A 17,109-nucleotide genomic window follows, 5' to 3' on the forward strand; every position below is an offset into this window, starting at 1 on the left:
TTGAGAGGGACTCTAGGAACAGCTTTATCGTCCCAGTGGGGGCAGATCAAGAATTGTGCAAAACCTAGAGATTGTGAAAACCTCCAGAAAAGGGAGCTAGAAAACCGCCATAAAAAGGGAGTTACAAACTTTATTAAGAACTGCGAAAAACATTGGGGAACCAGTCAGGAGAAGTGAGTCCTTCTCCTAGCCCCACAAGAACTTTATGTGATGGTTTGATTTTCTGTTAGGATACAGAGAACCCAGAACTTGTATATAACTTTTGCTTTGAGCATCTATTAGCACAAACTGAAACATTTACAAATCTGAAATCATATAAAAGGACAAGGAACAAAACAATTGATGAGCAGAAGCTAAAATCAGCTCCTGCGCATCTGGCATCACCCAGTAGGCATGGGTACCTCTAGAGAGCCAAGCGTTTTTTTGCAAATTTTGCTTCCACATAGACTCCCCACTCCCTTCATATATCGTCCATTATGCTTCAAATGTCCTCTAGATGCTAGATTCTCAGGTGTATCCTGGGGAGGTAAAGTAAGCTCATTAGTCTCAAGATAATCAGGCTCATCTATGTGAAGCCGGAGTTAAAGAGCTCTCAGCAAGTTCGAATACTGGAGGAGGATAACAAAACGATGGTGCATGGGGAGAAAACCAAATAAATGCATACTCATGGAATATTACGCTAAACTGTACACCCCAGAATGTTTGAATGTCGAAGCCCAAAGGCAATATCTAGACCATGTGCATGTTCTGCAGCACTCTGGAGAAGCAATAGAGGGACTAGCAGAACACATGTGTTGTCACTAGCAGGACCAACTGGACACTGCTTCAACTCCTGCTTTCCCATCCAGCAGTGCAGGCTTTACATCCCATCAGCCAGTGCATCAGCCCTGCTAGAGTAAGCAAAGGCTGCTTGCTTAGGGATTCTTATACAGCGAGTAGTCACCAGGAAGGACACATTTGGAAAAAGCCATTTTGAATTGGGAGCGGACAATGATGGAAATCTGAGCCCATCATCTTGAAATGGAACAAACAAAATATTCATTCATCATTTTGGGGAACATACACTGTTTAACAAGGCAAGAGGAGTAGCTTCAGAAGTGACCACATAGGAATACATTTAGTTTAATATACACAGAGCCAAAACTGGCTTTGCATATACAACACAGTATTATAACATTTCCACATAACTCAATCATATAAAATCTAAGATAAATCAGTTTAGGTTAATATTCTTAGATCACCACTGTCGATTTTAGAAAATACACTCAATATGCTCTAAGAAAGTTCCTCTAAAATCTCAATACATTTAAGATAGAATCTGACTATAAAATACATGAAGTTAATATTTTTACCTTCCTTCCAAATTTCCCACATGAGGTATTAGTCCGTGCTGTAAATGTGCGCTTATGCGATTTCACATATTTGCGTCGAATCACATTTAGGCTCTCACAGTGAATTAAGATGTGTTCTAGAGATTATATCACGTTTTCACAGCTCCGACTAGTCCAGTTCTTTCTCCCTCGATTTCAAGAACATTACAGACATTGAATTATGTCTGTAAACAATTAAGCTGCTTATAATTATACTTTAGCCAGCGTTTTAGTGCCCCTAATTGATGCACTATTTGCGGATACTGTGACCCCAACAAGACGTTCCTTGTGTACTTCATACAGTGTCCCCAGGATGCCAGAGCGCTCAAAATGATCTAATCTCATATAGGCTTGGATTTATTTATATATTTATAAAGCGCCCAGCGGCCCGGAGGCTGCGCTCTTACAGTACATTCACTTAATGGAAACATTTGTATTACTTACACACAGTTTTAGGACAGATATAGGTACAACAGTAGCAGAAGTTCAGGTTAGAGACAATGTTGTGGAGTTGTTCAGCGGTTACAGATTGAACCACCTTAGTCATCAGCAGATACAATCTTAATTGAATAGCTTAGTTTTTTCTTAAAGAGGGCATTCCGGGCTTGATGTAGGTGACAATTATGGTATCATTCTCAAGGTGTAAACATTTTCTCAAAACACATTACCGCTTTTCGAATAAAGACTACTGCAGACCCCAGAAGACTGAATTCCAGTTTTAGTACTCAACCGCAAGTGAATTCAGCCTCTAAAAGCAAAAGTCCTAAGGATTTTTGCTTCAAATGTGCTGACCTCATAAATGAGGTTATGTCCCCATAAATTAATACAGGTTCAATCTTTGCAATACAAAACAGCAATATAATCTTCAGAGAACATACTCCAAAATGCTCCAATAAAAGAGCTTATGGAACGACACAATCATGATATATATATATGTTTCCGTACTCAATCAGTGTTAGGTTGCCCCCTCTGCTGTCCAAATGGCAACCTACACAAACTTCAACAACTACCATTTCAACTAACAAAATGAGCACAGTTCTACGCAGTCACCTTCCACTATCAGAAACATTCAGAAGTTACTTCTCCTCCCCCCCACAGGGCACAGCAGTTCCAGTGTCAACAAACAGTGAATTACCGGCGCAACGTTTCAGTCTCTAAAGAGCGGAACGCTGTAGGACGAATGCCTCCAAGACACATCAGAGTACCATGTGATCAATGGAACTTAGACACTATTCTTATACCGCGCATACCTCTCATTCCATCTGACACGTTTAGCCTTTTCAATGGCCACCAATAGGTCACAGGGACCTACTTCCCCTTCTTGGAAGTGTCCAGTGGTAATTCCGATATTTAAGAAGGGGGAAAGAAGTGACCCTATGAATTACCGACCGATACGGACCTTCAACATATGCTAGAATGGCGTATGTTACGCCGGGAACAGCTAGTTTGTATTTACAGAGGGTGGAAGCATGCCCACTAAGGGTGCCTGTACAATAGCATAAAACATATACCAGGGACAAAACAAACAAAATGTATATAAGAAAACGGGTGACTTACCATGGTAACATTAACCCAAACAGGAAAGTACTTCAAACTAAAGAGGAGCCCCAATTACATGTACAAAATGTCATTAAGTGCCACTGGAGGATGTGGAGGGGTCAGGTAGGGAGGATGGGAGGAGAGGAAACGGGGAGCTCCCCGATTAACAAGTAAGTGTAGTTTAAGCCGATCTTTGAAGAGATCCACAGTTGTGCTTTCCTTCGATTAACATGGGCAGTGGTTTCCAATGGGGCGAGTAATGAGAAAGAGTGGAAGCGAGAAGAGGTGCAGGGAGGGTATGGAACAGTGAGGTTGAGTGTAGAGTAGGATTGGAGGGAACTAGATGGCGATTAAGTACATATGGTGAAAGGCGCTATATTATATAAGTCAATTATAAAGTGCCAGTACACAAGTGTTTCTAGGCGCATCAAGACAAGGAAGGGAGGACAAAGCAACGATCTTGCTAGGCCTTGTGTCATTTAGATCGTGCAATTGTGGGATGGGGTGGGGGAGAGTGAAAGTGCCATTAGCTCATAAGTGTTGCTTTTAAGTGGCTCATAAATCCAGAGAATTGGGGGGGCTCTAGGGTTGCTAATACAGACCCGTAGGTGCAAGGAGGTCCAGAGGCAGTGCTAGGGCAACTGGACATGCAGGAGCCTGGACCTGAAGTTCAGTGGGTGTCCAGGTGACCAGTGTGCAGAGCAGACCGGGACATCAGCAAGGGAGAGAAAGAAAGCGGAAGCGAAAAACAAGGCCAGTTGCTTCCGGAACCACAGGTGGTCATGATTACATCCGAGAGAGGGGGAGACCATTCGAGAGGGAGGCCCTAACAGAGGAAAGAGATCTAGACCCCACTCTCTGCCAGGAGAAGCGTCTGACCCTCAGTGAGTTGGAGGTGGATGAGCAGAGGGCTTGAGAAGGAAGATGCGTATGAAGAGAAAGTTGGACGTAGTGCGGTCCCCTGCCCCAGAAAGCCTTGTGGATGCAAAGGTTCTTGAACTTGATCCTTGCAGCCACGGGGAGTCAGTGGAGAGATTTCAGAGCTGTAGAGATAGTATCCCTGGGCTTGAAGTCAAGGATAAGTCATGCAGTCCTGTTCTGGATAAGTTGTAGAGGGCGAAGAGCAGAGGCAGGTAGATTTAGAAAGAGGCTATTACAGAAGTCCAGCCTAGAGAGGACCAGGGCTCTAGAGACAGTGAGCTGCTGGGGAAAGTGAGAAAAAAGGAAGAATATCTCTGAGGAGGTGCAGCTGATAGTGTGACTTCTTGGAGACGTCCGAAAGTGAGGAGAGAAGGAGAGGGTGGAGTCGAAGAGGACCCCAAGGGTCTTAGCCTCACAGGAAGGAGCAGGTGGAGCGCTGAGGGTGGGCGGCCAGAGAGCGAGGAAAGGAGGGACAGGGTGTCCCAATGAGGAGGATCTCAGTCTCACTGGCATTAAGGCAAAGATCGTTAGAGACGCACAGTCCTGAATTGCAGACAGGCAGTCTGGTATGAGAAGGAGCAGAGGTGGCTGAGGGGAGCATGAAGAGAGCTGGGTGTCATCCGCATAACACTGAAAGTTAGAGCAGAAGGTCGAGATGCAGTAGGCAAGAGGTGCCAGATAGTAGAAAAGCTAGGGAGAGGGGTTAGACCCCTGGGGAGCCCCACAGAGAGAGATAGAAGAGTGGAAAGACCCAAGTTGGAACTAGGAGGGTCAATCAGTGAGAAAGAAGGTCAACCAGGCCAGTGCCTGACCGGACACCCTGGATGCCACGTAGGCGACTGAGCAGGATGATGACGTGGTTGGCTGTGTCAGAAGAAGAGGATAGATCAAGGAGAATGAGGACAGGGGAAAGGTTAGAGAGCAAGTCTTCACAGGTGTTCAGGAGGGCAGTTTCCGTGCTTCTGGCTGCTCAGAAGGAGGAGAGATCTACCCCCCACTCTTGCTTGGAAAAGTGTCTGATCTGCAGAGTTAGACGACCGAAGAGCTCTAGCAGGGAGGAATTTAGGGAGACAGTTGGATGCAACAGGGTCCAATGCCCCAGTTAGCCATGTGGATGAATCAGAGGGTCTTGAACTTTATACTTGCAGCAACCTGGAGCCATACGGCCCCTGGGATTGAGGCCAAGGAGAAGTCTCCCAGTCCTTTTCTGGATTAGTTGAAGGGGGTGAAGGGAGGATTTAGGCAGAGAGAGAAAGAGAGAAAGAGAGAAAGAGAGAAAGAAATCAAAGATGATCCTAAGATCATTTTGCCTCACAGGAGGGTGAGGGCGGCCAAAGTGTGGATGGGGAGCAGGGTGCAGCAGTCACAATGAGAAGGATCTCTGTCTTAATGGAATTAATGCAGAGATTGTTAGCAGTGCACCATGAATTAATAGCAGTCAGGAATGAGAGAGGAAGAGGAGGCAGAGGATGGAAGCATTAAGGAGAGCTACGTGTCGTCTGCATAACATGAAGTTAGGAGAGAAGGTGAAGATCAAATGGGCTAGAGGGGTCAGGTAGATGTTGAAAAGCCAAGACGAGAGGATAGAGCCCTATGGGACACCACAGGTGGAGAGTGAGATGGTGGAGGGGAAAAGGGTCCAGTTGAACCTGGGAAGGTCAGTCTGAGAGGAAGGAGGTCAAACAATCCAGAACCAGGGTATCACTGAGTCGATTAGGGTGGCATGATTGGCTGCTTTAAAAAGGTAGAGAAAAGGTCAAGAAGGACGAGAACGTCGAGATAGATTAGAGAGCAAGTCTTCACGGGTGTTCAGGAGAGCCATTTCTGTGCCTCTGGCAGCTCTGAAGCCAGAATCTGAAGAGTCACTGAACCTAGGGAGGTGATTGAAATCTACTTCTCAAACAGCAACGATGTGTATTACCAAGCCAAACCTCGGAGACAACGAAAGAAAGGAAGGGCCGGGAAAAAAAGAAAAGCAAAATCAGCCTGCACCAAAACTTAGGCGTAAAAAGTGCGCATTACTTCCATTGCTGCACTGTCTAATCCAGACTGCGCTAAGGTTTTGACTCAAGCCCAATCTCTGCAGGACTATACTCCAGGGGGATACCACAATGAAGAAAATAGCAAGTAGGCAGAGCAAGATCACTACATTATTGGGAAATCAAGTACTATCTTCCTTAGTCTTGCCTACTAGTCGGGCGGACCCGTTGGAGAAGGATGCTCAGATACCAATGGATGAGGACCAATCACCACTACTGCTCAGCAGCTACCAGCAGATTCCACTGCCATTATTCTGCAGTAGCCAGCAGCGGATTGTCAATGCTGCCAGGCTTTCGAAAATATCCGACTCCTCTGAGCAAAAGATGCAGGACAAAATCCGATGCACCGTAATGGGTTGGGACCAACAAACTACTTTTTATGAACAGGAGCCAGATGATGAAGGGGTTTCAAGCAATTCCTTCGCTGCGCGCCTTGCGGTCAGATTACATAGTTCGGGTTCTTTTTCCAAAATAAGGAGCAAAACGATCCATACGCCATTTTACAGCTAATCTCATAGCGTAAATAGTCAGGCAAGAAAGACATTTGCTGAAAACTTTGGGTTACGAGGTGTTTGACTTGTATACACCGCAAGCAGCCACTGACTTTTTGGCCCCCAAAACAATGTGCAATACCCCCACTGCTTCCCTAAATACCAAAACTCTACAGGAAATAGAAAGTTATCTCTAGGGGACTGGTCGTGGCTGGAATCAGTGTTCAAAATGTTCATGGAATTTCAGTCGGCCAGGAATGTCCTCTTCGATGGGAAATTAACTGTTGTAACATGGAATGTGTGTGGGTTCATGAATTTAGCTAGGGATGCTGCATGTTGTGTGAAAGAAGCCAGCATAGTTTTATCCAGAAATCTATGGCTACCAGTGCTTTTCAGTTAGGTTTTTATACATACTGTAAAAAATGCCACCAAAGGTCCTGGGGGTCGGGGGTGGATCTGGCGATAGATCTGAAGCCTTCCAGCAGTCTTAGACAAGTGATTACTGAATGTAACGACAATCCGTTGGCCATTAGTGTGACATTTGTGGGTAGGGTGGAAAAGGTTCTGTTTGTAAACATTTAATGGAACCTGGCAAAGCACAGTCTTCCAGCATTTCAAAGGGTATTGGATGATGTGCTCGAGGGGTAGCTGGCATCAAACACGCCACAAACTATTATCATGGGTGGTGATAATTCTCGGTGTGCTGACACCCAGAACATCAGGGGCCATGACTAGGGGATCTTCACCTCTTTTCCAAAAGACAAGCCTTCAGCTTCAGGGTAGCCTGGGCAGGAGTTCCACACCTGGAGCAGGGGAATGATATAGTCCTGGATTGAGAATGTCTACGTTTCCTCCGCTCGGAGCTCTAGGTGTTGGACTCTGGAGTGTGGCCCCTTCCCGTGGAAGTGACCATTGTCTGCTGATACTCACCTGCAGAGGTGCATGGCTACCCCAACAGTTTCGTTCATAACACCAAAGAGGTGGACTGCTGGTAAACTGGAACAGTCACATGTAAAAATGTTCTTCAAATTATTGCTCGACTGGTTGAGAGTGAGGGTATTAGCACTGGAAATCTCTCGGCAGAGTTGTTAAGTGGAGCACAGGGTTCACAGAATCATCTAAAAATCGATAGGATGCAAATATAGTGCAGGCAAGGAAGAACAAAAGGCAAGACCTTCGAAAACTAACAGTACTAGCCTTCCCTGCACTACAGCACATTTTGGAAAAAAGAAAGATAATCTGTCGATGATCAGGATAGGTGGGGCAGGGTACAGGTTTCAGAAAGTGCAATCAAACATTGTAGGATTTTAAAATGTTGGCCGCAATAAAAATTAATATACATTAACATGATGTCTCCCATCCTCAAACCATTCAAGGGTGATCCTGCTTAGCTTCACAGGGCAGGGTAGGCAAATGATTAGTAGCATTCAGGGTGCTAAGATGAAGCACTTATTGTAAATCGGATTTACAGCCTGGATGGCTCGGCCCCACCACCCTGTGAAGCTAAGCAGGATCAGCATTGGTTGCTTGGTGGATGGGAGACACGAGACGTGCACTGGTGTTGTGACACGGTGCGTAAGCTTCTAATGATATCAGCTTTAGTGGCTGTCTTATGATTTACTGCAGGAAGGGCACTTGAACTTAAGGCAATCAAACAACGGATAAGATTAGCACAAGATGGCTGCTTCCAAAGAGTACGTTTTGCGGGTGTAAATGTACGAAAATCGAAGGTAAGACGCATAGGATTTCTTTTTGGATTGATCGAAATATGCTAAACAATACATGCCCTATCCATTGAGCCACTAACATTTCTGAGAGAACATCCCCAATAATATCATTGTGGCACTAGCTATATGTTACGTTGTCCATGTCCCATAATGCGTCCTCTTCAGCCACAGGCAATCCTTTCCCAGACACACTCCAACTGTAAAGGCACCCCCATATCCTGACTGCCTCTGTCCCTTTCCCGACTGCCTCGTTCTCTTGTACTCTTTTCCATGTATGTCATTTCTAATCGAAGTGACAACTTCAACATTCAATAAATACAAAACAAATTAACAGAAAAATGCTAATCATGTCCTTCTTCACAACAAGAAGCTGGAACTCTACCGATAACATCTATACTGCCTCCGCTTCCCTCAAAGTGGACCTTAAAATCTCATCTCTTCCAAATTCAACTACTCAGGAGTAAGTCCATCCTTGCCTGATCTGCATCAACAGTTCTGATTTCGCACCTTTCCTGGGTTATCCTGCTCCCTTCTTGCTACTGAAATGAGGCTGTTTCACCAGTTATGTTCCCTGTAAAGAGCTTTGCGGTCCTCAAGTAAGATCTGTGCTCTACAAATACCCTTAATAAATATAATCCACCAAAGGTGTGAGTGGGGGCGGGTGGGTGAGGTGGGAAGGTAGAAAATGACAAAACACAAAACCTAGGGATACATCTAAAATCAGGGTCTGTCGGAACAAATCAAAGATGAACAATACTTTCAAAATCTTTCTCAATGGTTTAAAGCTGAGCACGTCACAGGCTAAACATGTGCTAAAGGCTAAGAATAAGCACATAAGTTTTAAGCTGCAAATACAAAATGTGGATTGTAGGGTATATAGCAGCAAGTAGAATACCTGAGCCCACCACTAAAAGGGAGACTGAAAACCCTCCCTTGCATTAGCTCCCCAATCCTACTTCACTGGAGTAGTGTGCGAGTTCAGATATTATGACAAGAGCACGCATAACAGCACGCAGTGCAGAAATCGTGCAATATAACTGCCCAAACTACAGGAGTAGAGCAGATCTTCTGATGTTCCTTGCTGGTTAATGTCCAAAAGGGTCTATTTGGAATACATTCTGGCGACTGAACAAGAGAAGCAACACACATTCCCTCCACTACAGGGTGTGCAAAGAGCAAACTTCAAAACGTTCTAAAGTGCTAAGTGAAGTCTATATTACAGACCTGCAATCTCACTGCATCAGCCACCCACATAATCCCTGAATTTTAAACAGAAGGCTTCCGGACCGAGTAGGGCCTACTGAACGTCAACGGCCAAAGCAGCATTACATACTAGAGGGTAGAGAAGCATCAGGAGAAGCAAGAAAAGCACAGATCATTTGCACCAAATACAAGTAGGATTGCAGAATACATGACTGGTAAATAAAACGAAAACAGGCCAAAATCCCACAGCGTGACAGACTGAAAATAGGGACTAACCGACAGATCAAACCGGAAGGTGTAGGGTGGATAAAATTAGGAAAATGTTATGTTGACTTATACTACTACCACCCAGGGGAAGTCTCCAGGCGTTCACGTGGCTCTGCAAGAAAGAGGATGGGGTTGGTTAGTGAGGGTAGAGGGATAGGATAGGTCCAGAACAAGGAGAAACTGGCGTCGGTGTGTAAATTGGAATGAGTAGAGGACAGTTTCCCTGCATTCCATAAGTAAAAAGTATTTCCAAGTAGAACCTATGAAAAGCTCATCATTCCTGGAGAACCACAAGAACTGACAGCAAGGACAATACGCCTAAGCATGTCACCAAAGAAAGCACAGCCAACCAGAATACTCCAAGACTGCCCGATTTATACATAAAGGCAACGACTGCTCGCACACCTACCTAGTTAGCTGTAAAAACTGTAGCTCAGGTGGATCGTGCTTCTCCGTGAGCAAGGCCACCACTAGGCTCAAGAGGAAAGTGATGCTCAAGAAAAGAAAACAGGTAACTGAACTTCTCTTGGTACACCCATAGCGTTAAGGCCACCCTTCCTGTAGCAATCCAGAGCCTGCCAATACTCTTGAAATTCAGCAAGGAACTCAAGACCTAAGTAGTCAATCAATATCTGTTAAGACGGATTTCTGAACTCTGTCCTGGTGGCGCAGAAGTTCAGAAGGCCAACCTAATTACTTGGAACAGGGTAACCTCTGGACAAGCCAGACCAATCAAGGTAGCGATCGCGGCGGTCAAGACTAGGTCTCAAGAGGGGTGAGGGTGACTGAAAGCCCGCAATGAGCACACAAAGCAAGAGCGCTTACAAACTACTCCAAACAGTTGTTATATCAAAAATAGATACACATTTATTTTAAGGCCTTTAAAACAATGACCGTAGCGAGAAAATCACAATATCACAATATTAAACCAACACATACCATATCAACACAATATATATACAAATACACAGTCGCAAGCGTTTAAAGCACGAAATATGTAGTCCACCTGAAAGGAAAGGAAAACAGGCAGTGCGATAACGCTTTAGACTCAGTTCGCCTTCAGAGGCACCTAACTAGATGGAAGTCCGAGCCCTGCGAAGAGTGGAGCCTTGTGCTCAAAGTACCTGCCACGCCGGTGCCAACGGGCAAAAGGGGAAGCTCTTCGGAGGAAGTCAGGCAGTTCGGGTTTGTGCACAACAGAAGGAGAACAGGTTCCGCAACTCAAGCGCAGCCTCCACAGCGGGCAGAAGCAGAGCGCGAGCGCGGCAAAAGGGTGCTGTTTTTACACAGCAGGGAAAAGCAATGGGATACTGCAGGAGGGCGACCAGATCCTAGCTAAACTACTCACCGGTCCCCGAAGCAAGCAGACCCAGGCTTCTCCACGTTAGTTTCAGCAGCTGGCAGGTTCAGAAGAGCAGGGAACGCTTTGTAGTCGTGTAGAGCAAAAAGACGTCCCAATCGACGAAACCGGCACAGTTTTGTTGCCGCAGCAGGACAACGGAGCGGCCGTGTGTATTCAAGTCAAATGTACACTCCTCCCTTCAGACTTGGGAACGCCAAGCGTACGAAGCGTGGGAGAGTGACCAGGACTCGAAATACAACACAACCTGGCGGCAGTTACAGAGCAGGACTCCCTTGTAAGCTGGTCAGTCAACTGGATGGCCCAGAGACACTTCCGAAGGCTTACTTGGCAGGAGATGATGAAGTCGCCGGGAATAGCTGTTCCTGCTATTCCAAAGGTCGAAGCACCAGTACAGGCCTTCTGGTTCGATCAAAGGAGGAAAGGGTTTCACAGGACGACAGCAGTGCAAAGGAGGATTCCTTCAGCGGGTCACCAGCGATTCCTCGGTCCAGCCTCGTGGTTGCAGGATACTTGGCTCCTGTATTCCTTCGTTCGTGAGAACTCAGGAGATCGACATGGTAGTGGTGTTTCCAGCCCCCTCTTATCCACGGTTCCCTTCGCGCCAAAACGGAGGGGAGCCAATAGGAGATCCGCTCATCAAAACACATACCATACGTGGACCAATCACGGACCACGGTGGTCCCAGGCATTCACACCACCCTAGACTCTCTGGCACCCAGGATGTGTATTGGGACCAGACATCCCAGCCCACACCCTGGAGGCACACAAACGACATGTAGAAGCCCGCGAAAGCAACCACGTTTCGCGGGAAAGTACATGCCCAAATAAGGAAGGTCCCGGGTCGCCGGACCTGGGGAAGGTGAAGGGAGCAAGACGGACAGTGGACAGGACAAAGGAGCCTCGCGGCCTGGCCATTTTGGGAGCCAGGCCACCATTTTGGGTTCAGTGCAAAAACGTGCTCAGAACGCCAAAAGGAGCTCAAAATAAACAAAACGATCGCTGCCACCATTCCAGTCCCTGAATGACTTGCACCGATCAAATACCATCCTAAAAGAGTATCTAGGGCCTGTAGAAGGCTAGAGGCCCAAGAGAGCTGTAACTTAGCTTACAGTGCCCTCTTGTGTCGTGTTGCACTAAAGCTGCGACACGATAAAAGAAACTACGGGAAACCACGTTCCCCGGTACTGACTGTCTTAAGGGCATGTCAGTTTCCCCGTAAGAAAGGAGCGAAAGCCCAGAGGAGTGCGGCAGAAGGCTGCACTTCTCTGGCAAAGTCAAGAACAAGGTTAAAAACAATAGCAAAAAGTTTAGGGGTTGCCACATGGAAGGAAAATTCCCTACAATTACGAAATCTTTCCTAACAATATCCTTAGTCTCTTTGCATTCCGCATCACATGCCAAACCCAAGGCTGGAACATCCTGTGCCACATAGTCGAACTCCACTTACCTCGTGCTACCCTCAAAATGTACAGCACTCTCCTGCTTCCTAATTAGGCCAGCGGTCTATAAAAACCCAAATACAGATACAATGGGCATAATGAACTGCATGAAAAGAAAGAGTTCCTCAAAACACAGCACGTGATTGAGGAAGTAAATGATGGCACACTGGAATATTGCGCCTTCCTGAACAACCTCGCTGCCGTATGCACTCACCCAAATATATTTTTCACAGTGTTTTAAAATGTTAAGGGTACAAGTGTGTTATCGGACAGGTTTTGGCAAAATGGACTCGTCAATACGTTGGAAAAGGACATTATTGCTACTGGAAAGAAAGCAGTATTTCACAGAGACACTCAAAGTGCAGACAAAACTAGCACGCTCCCTGGATGATGCTTGCCCACCTCAAGCTATGATATGATGGTTCTATGTGAAAATACCTCATTAAGGGCTCATGAGAAAAAGACCGATTTTATTGGCCGTTTTTGTTTTGATCGTACTTCATGAGGGTAGCCCGGCAACCAGTCAATGTAGCAGACAGGAAGGTCAGCGAGAGGAAGAGAGGGAGAGAGGGAGAGAGGGAGAGAGGGAGAGGTCTTGAGCCATATCAAACTGCATCACCTCCATGGCTTCACACTCGTCAAAATCAACTCCTGTCTTTAACATGGTACAAGCCCCTCTACGATCAAAACAGGAAAAATCTTGACCCTCCTCAAGAAACCATCCTTCGACCCCATTCCCTGAAAACCACTGCGCCATCACAATCCTGCCATACCTCGCCAGAACCAGGGAACGCCTTGTCACAAGCCAACTCCAACAACCTCCTTAACCCCTTCATCTGTGTTATGACCCAGCCAGAGCACAGAGACTAACACTTCACATTATTGATGGCCTCCACTACATCACTGCCAAAGGACATAGCCATCCTTGTACTCCTGGAACTTTCCAAAGATGTCAACACCATTGAGCACACCAATCTCCTAAACAGATTATCCCACAGTTTAAAACTCTTAGCCACTGTTTTCGATAGGACACACTGAGGGTCATTACAGGTTTGCCGATATCCCGCTGTTAATACTGGTGGGATACCAGAAAACTTACACTACCGTTTCCACTGCCTGATATTCCAGGTGACGGAAAGGGCAGTAAGTCCCGATTCCATGGAGTCCCAGGATTGCCGGAATTCTGGCCTTTATTTGCCAGTAGCAGACATTAATTTACCTCCAGCTCTTAGCTGAAGATATATCTGTGACCCCCACCAGCAAACTTTTGTTTTGTCGGTGCAGGAAAAGTGTCAGAATTACCAGAAATTATCCCTCACCAGCAAACCCATACTGAAACCCACTGTCTCCTTGTCAATCCAACACACCTCAGTCAAGTACGGGGTACCCCATGGATCCTCCCCGTCTCCCCTCCTCTTCAACCTATATGTTAAAGACCTCAGAAAGACCCTTAGCAATCACAATTGCATTTCCAATAATGCATTGAGGGCACACCAATATACTTCTAAATCACAGCCTCCTCAACCACCAAACCAGTTTCTCCAGCAGCTGCATGGCCCCCAAATTCCACAAAGCCAACCCCCGCACCCCCGATCAAATAACTCCTTCACAAAAAACATAGTTGCCATCACCAAGCCTTGCAACATACAACTACAACTCCTTTGCAAGATAAGACACATAGTTCCTCCTGACAACGTCTGCTGTCAAAACTATGGAAAGGCTCTCTTCACTGGCAAGACTCAACCTGAACCCACCCAACCACTCACATCACCCCAGCACTTTCTCCATCTCCACCGGCTTCCCTCACCCCAGCGAATTGCCTTCTACAGACTGCCTTGTATACATAATATCTTAACAACAAATTGAAAACCATCACACACACCAGACAAGCGGGCCAAAGTCTCCTAAGCATTCTTCTCTGCAAACTAACATGCACACAAAACAAGCATTCACAGAGCCAGTAATACGCTAAACATACCTCTTTCCTCACGCCTAATCCAGACACCACCTCTCCTGCCATCGCCTAGCTATCCGTCCCAAAAAATGATGTCACTTCTGTTTTGTCCCTTGTAAGGCACTCTCTGACCCTTATGGCTAGGCCAGGGCTGAACAAATATTAAAGTACAATCATGTATTCCATTTCTTTATACTGTCAATGATTGTCTGACTTACCATGCCAAGTACCTAGAATTGTGTTTTTCTTTCAGAATCATCTCCTTCTCAAGCTCCACCAAGTCTCTCTCACACACCCTCCTACTATGGGGTCTCTTTCAGACACACTGTCTAAACCACCCATCAAACTAGCCATCTCACTCACACTCCTTGCCAAGACCCTTTCTCGCTTGTCTAACACTACTTTCCTACACATTTCACACTATTTTTCTCAGGCCCATTTATCGCTCCGTACAGTTTCGCCTTGGGTCTCTTAAACAGGTAGCACCGCTTCAGACAAGAAACCATACAGAGTACTTTATTGTCATGAAGGTATCAGGTAATATTATCGCCACCAAAAATATCGCCGTACATATGGTCATCAGGAACGGCGATAGGCGATAATTTTGGTGGGGATAATTTATGGGGTAAATGGATGGGACGGTTGTGGGGGTGTCCCCCACTCCCTTTTAAAATATATGGGGGCTGCAGGGGTGTCCCCCGCAGGTTCCATGGGGTAATATCACCGCAAAAATATGGCGAAATTTTTGTATGGCGATATTTTTGCAGCGATATTATCACATGGAACCGTCATGAAGAGGAAGACAAATATTGGAGTCCATAAAATAATCACATCTTCTCCAGTACTAAGTTATTTTAGCATTCTGCTTATTGAACGCCATCAAACGTCCATGGTGCTTTATACACCATATCATCTTTGTTGACATTTGTTGCTGCTTTCTGTCAATTCGTGCAATTCTCTAAAACCGGAGATTAAAAGTTTCCCCTTGACATACCTGAGAAGGCCTTCCCGGCCTGTGTTTTTTAACCTTTGAATTCTGTACTTACTGTTTTTTGTTTACCATTTTGAATTTCAAAAAAACTATAAGTATCATAATACAAAGCGGAAACAAAAAGAAGATTGGATGACCTACTCATACATGGCAATAGGAACCTTGAGAGCTGGAAGATGAAATGCTCTTCGCCCATTTGAGTTACTCTCCCAGAATGTTACTTGACATTTATATAGCGCTCTATATATCATTGGTATGACCTCAAAGCGCTGGTAGGTTGAACACCCTGGGGGCCGTAGCCCAGATCAGTCGAGAGAGTAGGGTGTCGTAGGGTGCACCGATTAAGTGCGCAGCTGATGTGATTGTCTGATGGTAGCTCCATCCTGGCATTAGGTGTGGAGGAAGGAAATGTGTGTATGCAGGAGAGGGGAGGGGAAAGTATGCCTCATGCTCTACTTATTCTGAGTCACACTTTTGGCAGATTCCAGCCTCCCTGCTATTCTTGTTTGAGCTGTGGCAGCCACAATATTTAGCATCTACCTGTACTTTGCATTAATCACTTTGCCCAAGAATTGTGTAACATTCAGACCCACCCAATCTCCCTAGAACCCTACCCACAGCCTGGCATCTCTAACCCAGCCACATATTCCCCAGATCTGCCCTCAAGTCCCCCACAGCCCAGACCCCATCCCATCAGATTCCTTCCTCTCTCTGCCAGACCCTCTCCAAACAGTGACCCCTCTCCCCCCTCCTGGGATCACTCCAGCCTCCTCTCTCCACCAGACCCTCACCTCTCCCAGCGACTGCAGGCTTTTCACGGCCCCTACCACCTGCTGGTGCTCCAGGCCCAGCTCAGCGGCCACTGCCAGGCTCTCCAGGGCCCCGTCCTGGGACTCCAGCCGCTGCAGCAGCAGCTCTGACACCCGGCTTTCCGCCATGCTGGTTTAGAGGAAGAGAGGCGCATGCGCGAGCGCTGCAATGACAGGACCCGGGAGTGCCGTCGCCATTTTAGAACGGGACTCCTGCATTCAGCCCTGCAGAGACCATGTAGCGCAGCCCGTCGGGAAGTTCCGCCATCTTGGGACAGGGTTACACGTGTTCAGAAACTAGACCGCGCGGCCTGCTTAGCCAGGGCGGCACATCTGCTATCTTGATCAGCCACATAGATACCAACTTTTTAGAGCGGGGTTTCACTTGTGCGTTGCCCACACTTACTAGCCCCGCCTTCCAAATAGGTGCATATTTTCTTAATCACAACCAGCACTCTAAAAAGGATACAATGTGCTATGAACCGACAACATTGAAGGCACATGGCTTTAGAATGAGAACAAGGGCTGCTCACGTTGATTTACATTTTATAGATACGTACATTTTCCTCAAAAGAGATGACCGGTCCTTGGTTGACTGTTTTGCCTTTAGTTTGGATAGTGAGCATTTCATTTCGTTTGCATCGCTCAGTGGAAGGGCATTGCACTTTTCTTAGCGTGGGCACTCAGCGCCTTGCCTTCCCCCCCCCCTTTATCCATCCTTTGTTACCCCCCCCCCTCTACTCCTAATCAGTCATACCATGCAAGCAGTAGAAAATTGACACGACACCAGTTTGGGTTGGAAGGTTAACATGCCTCAGCAGCTTTATTTGCATAAAGTCTTGGAGTTATCTTACAGGCGATCCGTAATTCACCGTCACCGATACACTATTCCGAGTGCGGCTACCTAGGGCTCCCCCCCCCCCCCAATCGTACTCGTCCGGTGGACGCCTCGGATTGAGCCCGGCCCTGGCTATCCACCTCTCTCTACCCCGGCCG

At 46.5% G+C, this 17,109-nt stretch overlaps 1 protein-coding gene across 1 annotated transcript in view; it reads right to left on the bottom strand.

Moving 5' to 3' along the window:
* Positions 1 to 16,265, bottom strand: part of FARSA (phenylalanyl-tRNA synthetase subunit alpha) — a 130,069-nt gene extending 113,804 nt beyond the window's left edge. The window contains exon 1 of the mRNA XM_069604177.1: positions 16,096 to 16,265. Within this exon, the coding sequence (XP_069460278.1) occupies positions 16,096 to 16,242 (147 nt within the window). The 5' untranslated portion in view covers positions 16,243 to 16,265. The remainder of the gene's footprint in view (positions 1 to 16,095) is intronic.
* Positions 16,266 to 17,109: the final 844 nt, after the last annotated feature.

This window comes from Ambystoma mexicanum, chromosome 3q (genome assembly GCF_040938575.1).
Source record: "Ambystoma mexicanum isolate Mex_15411 chromosome 3q, UKY_AmexF1_1, whole genome shotgun sequence".
NCBI lineage: Eukaryota > Metazoa > Chordata > Amphibia > Caudata > Ambystomatidae > Ambystoma > Ambystoma mexicanum.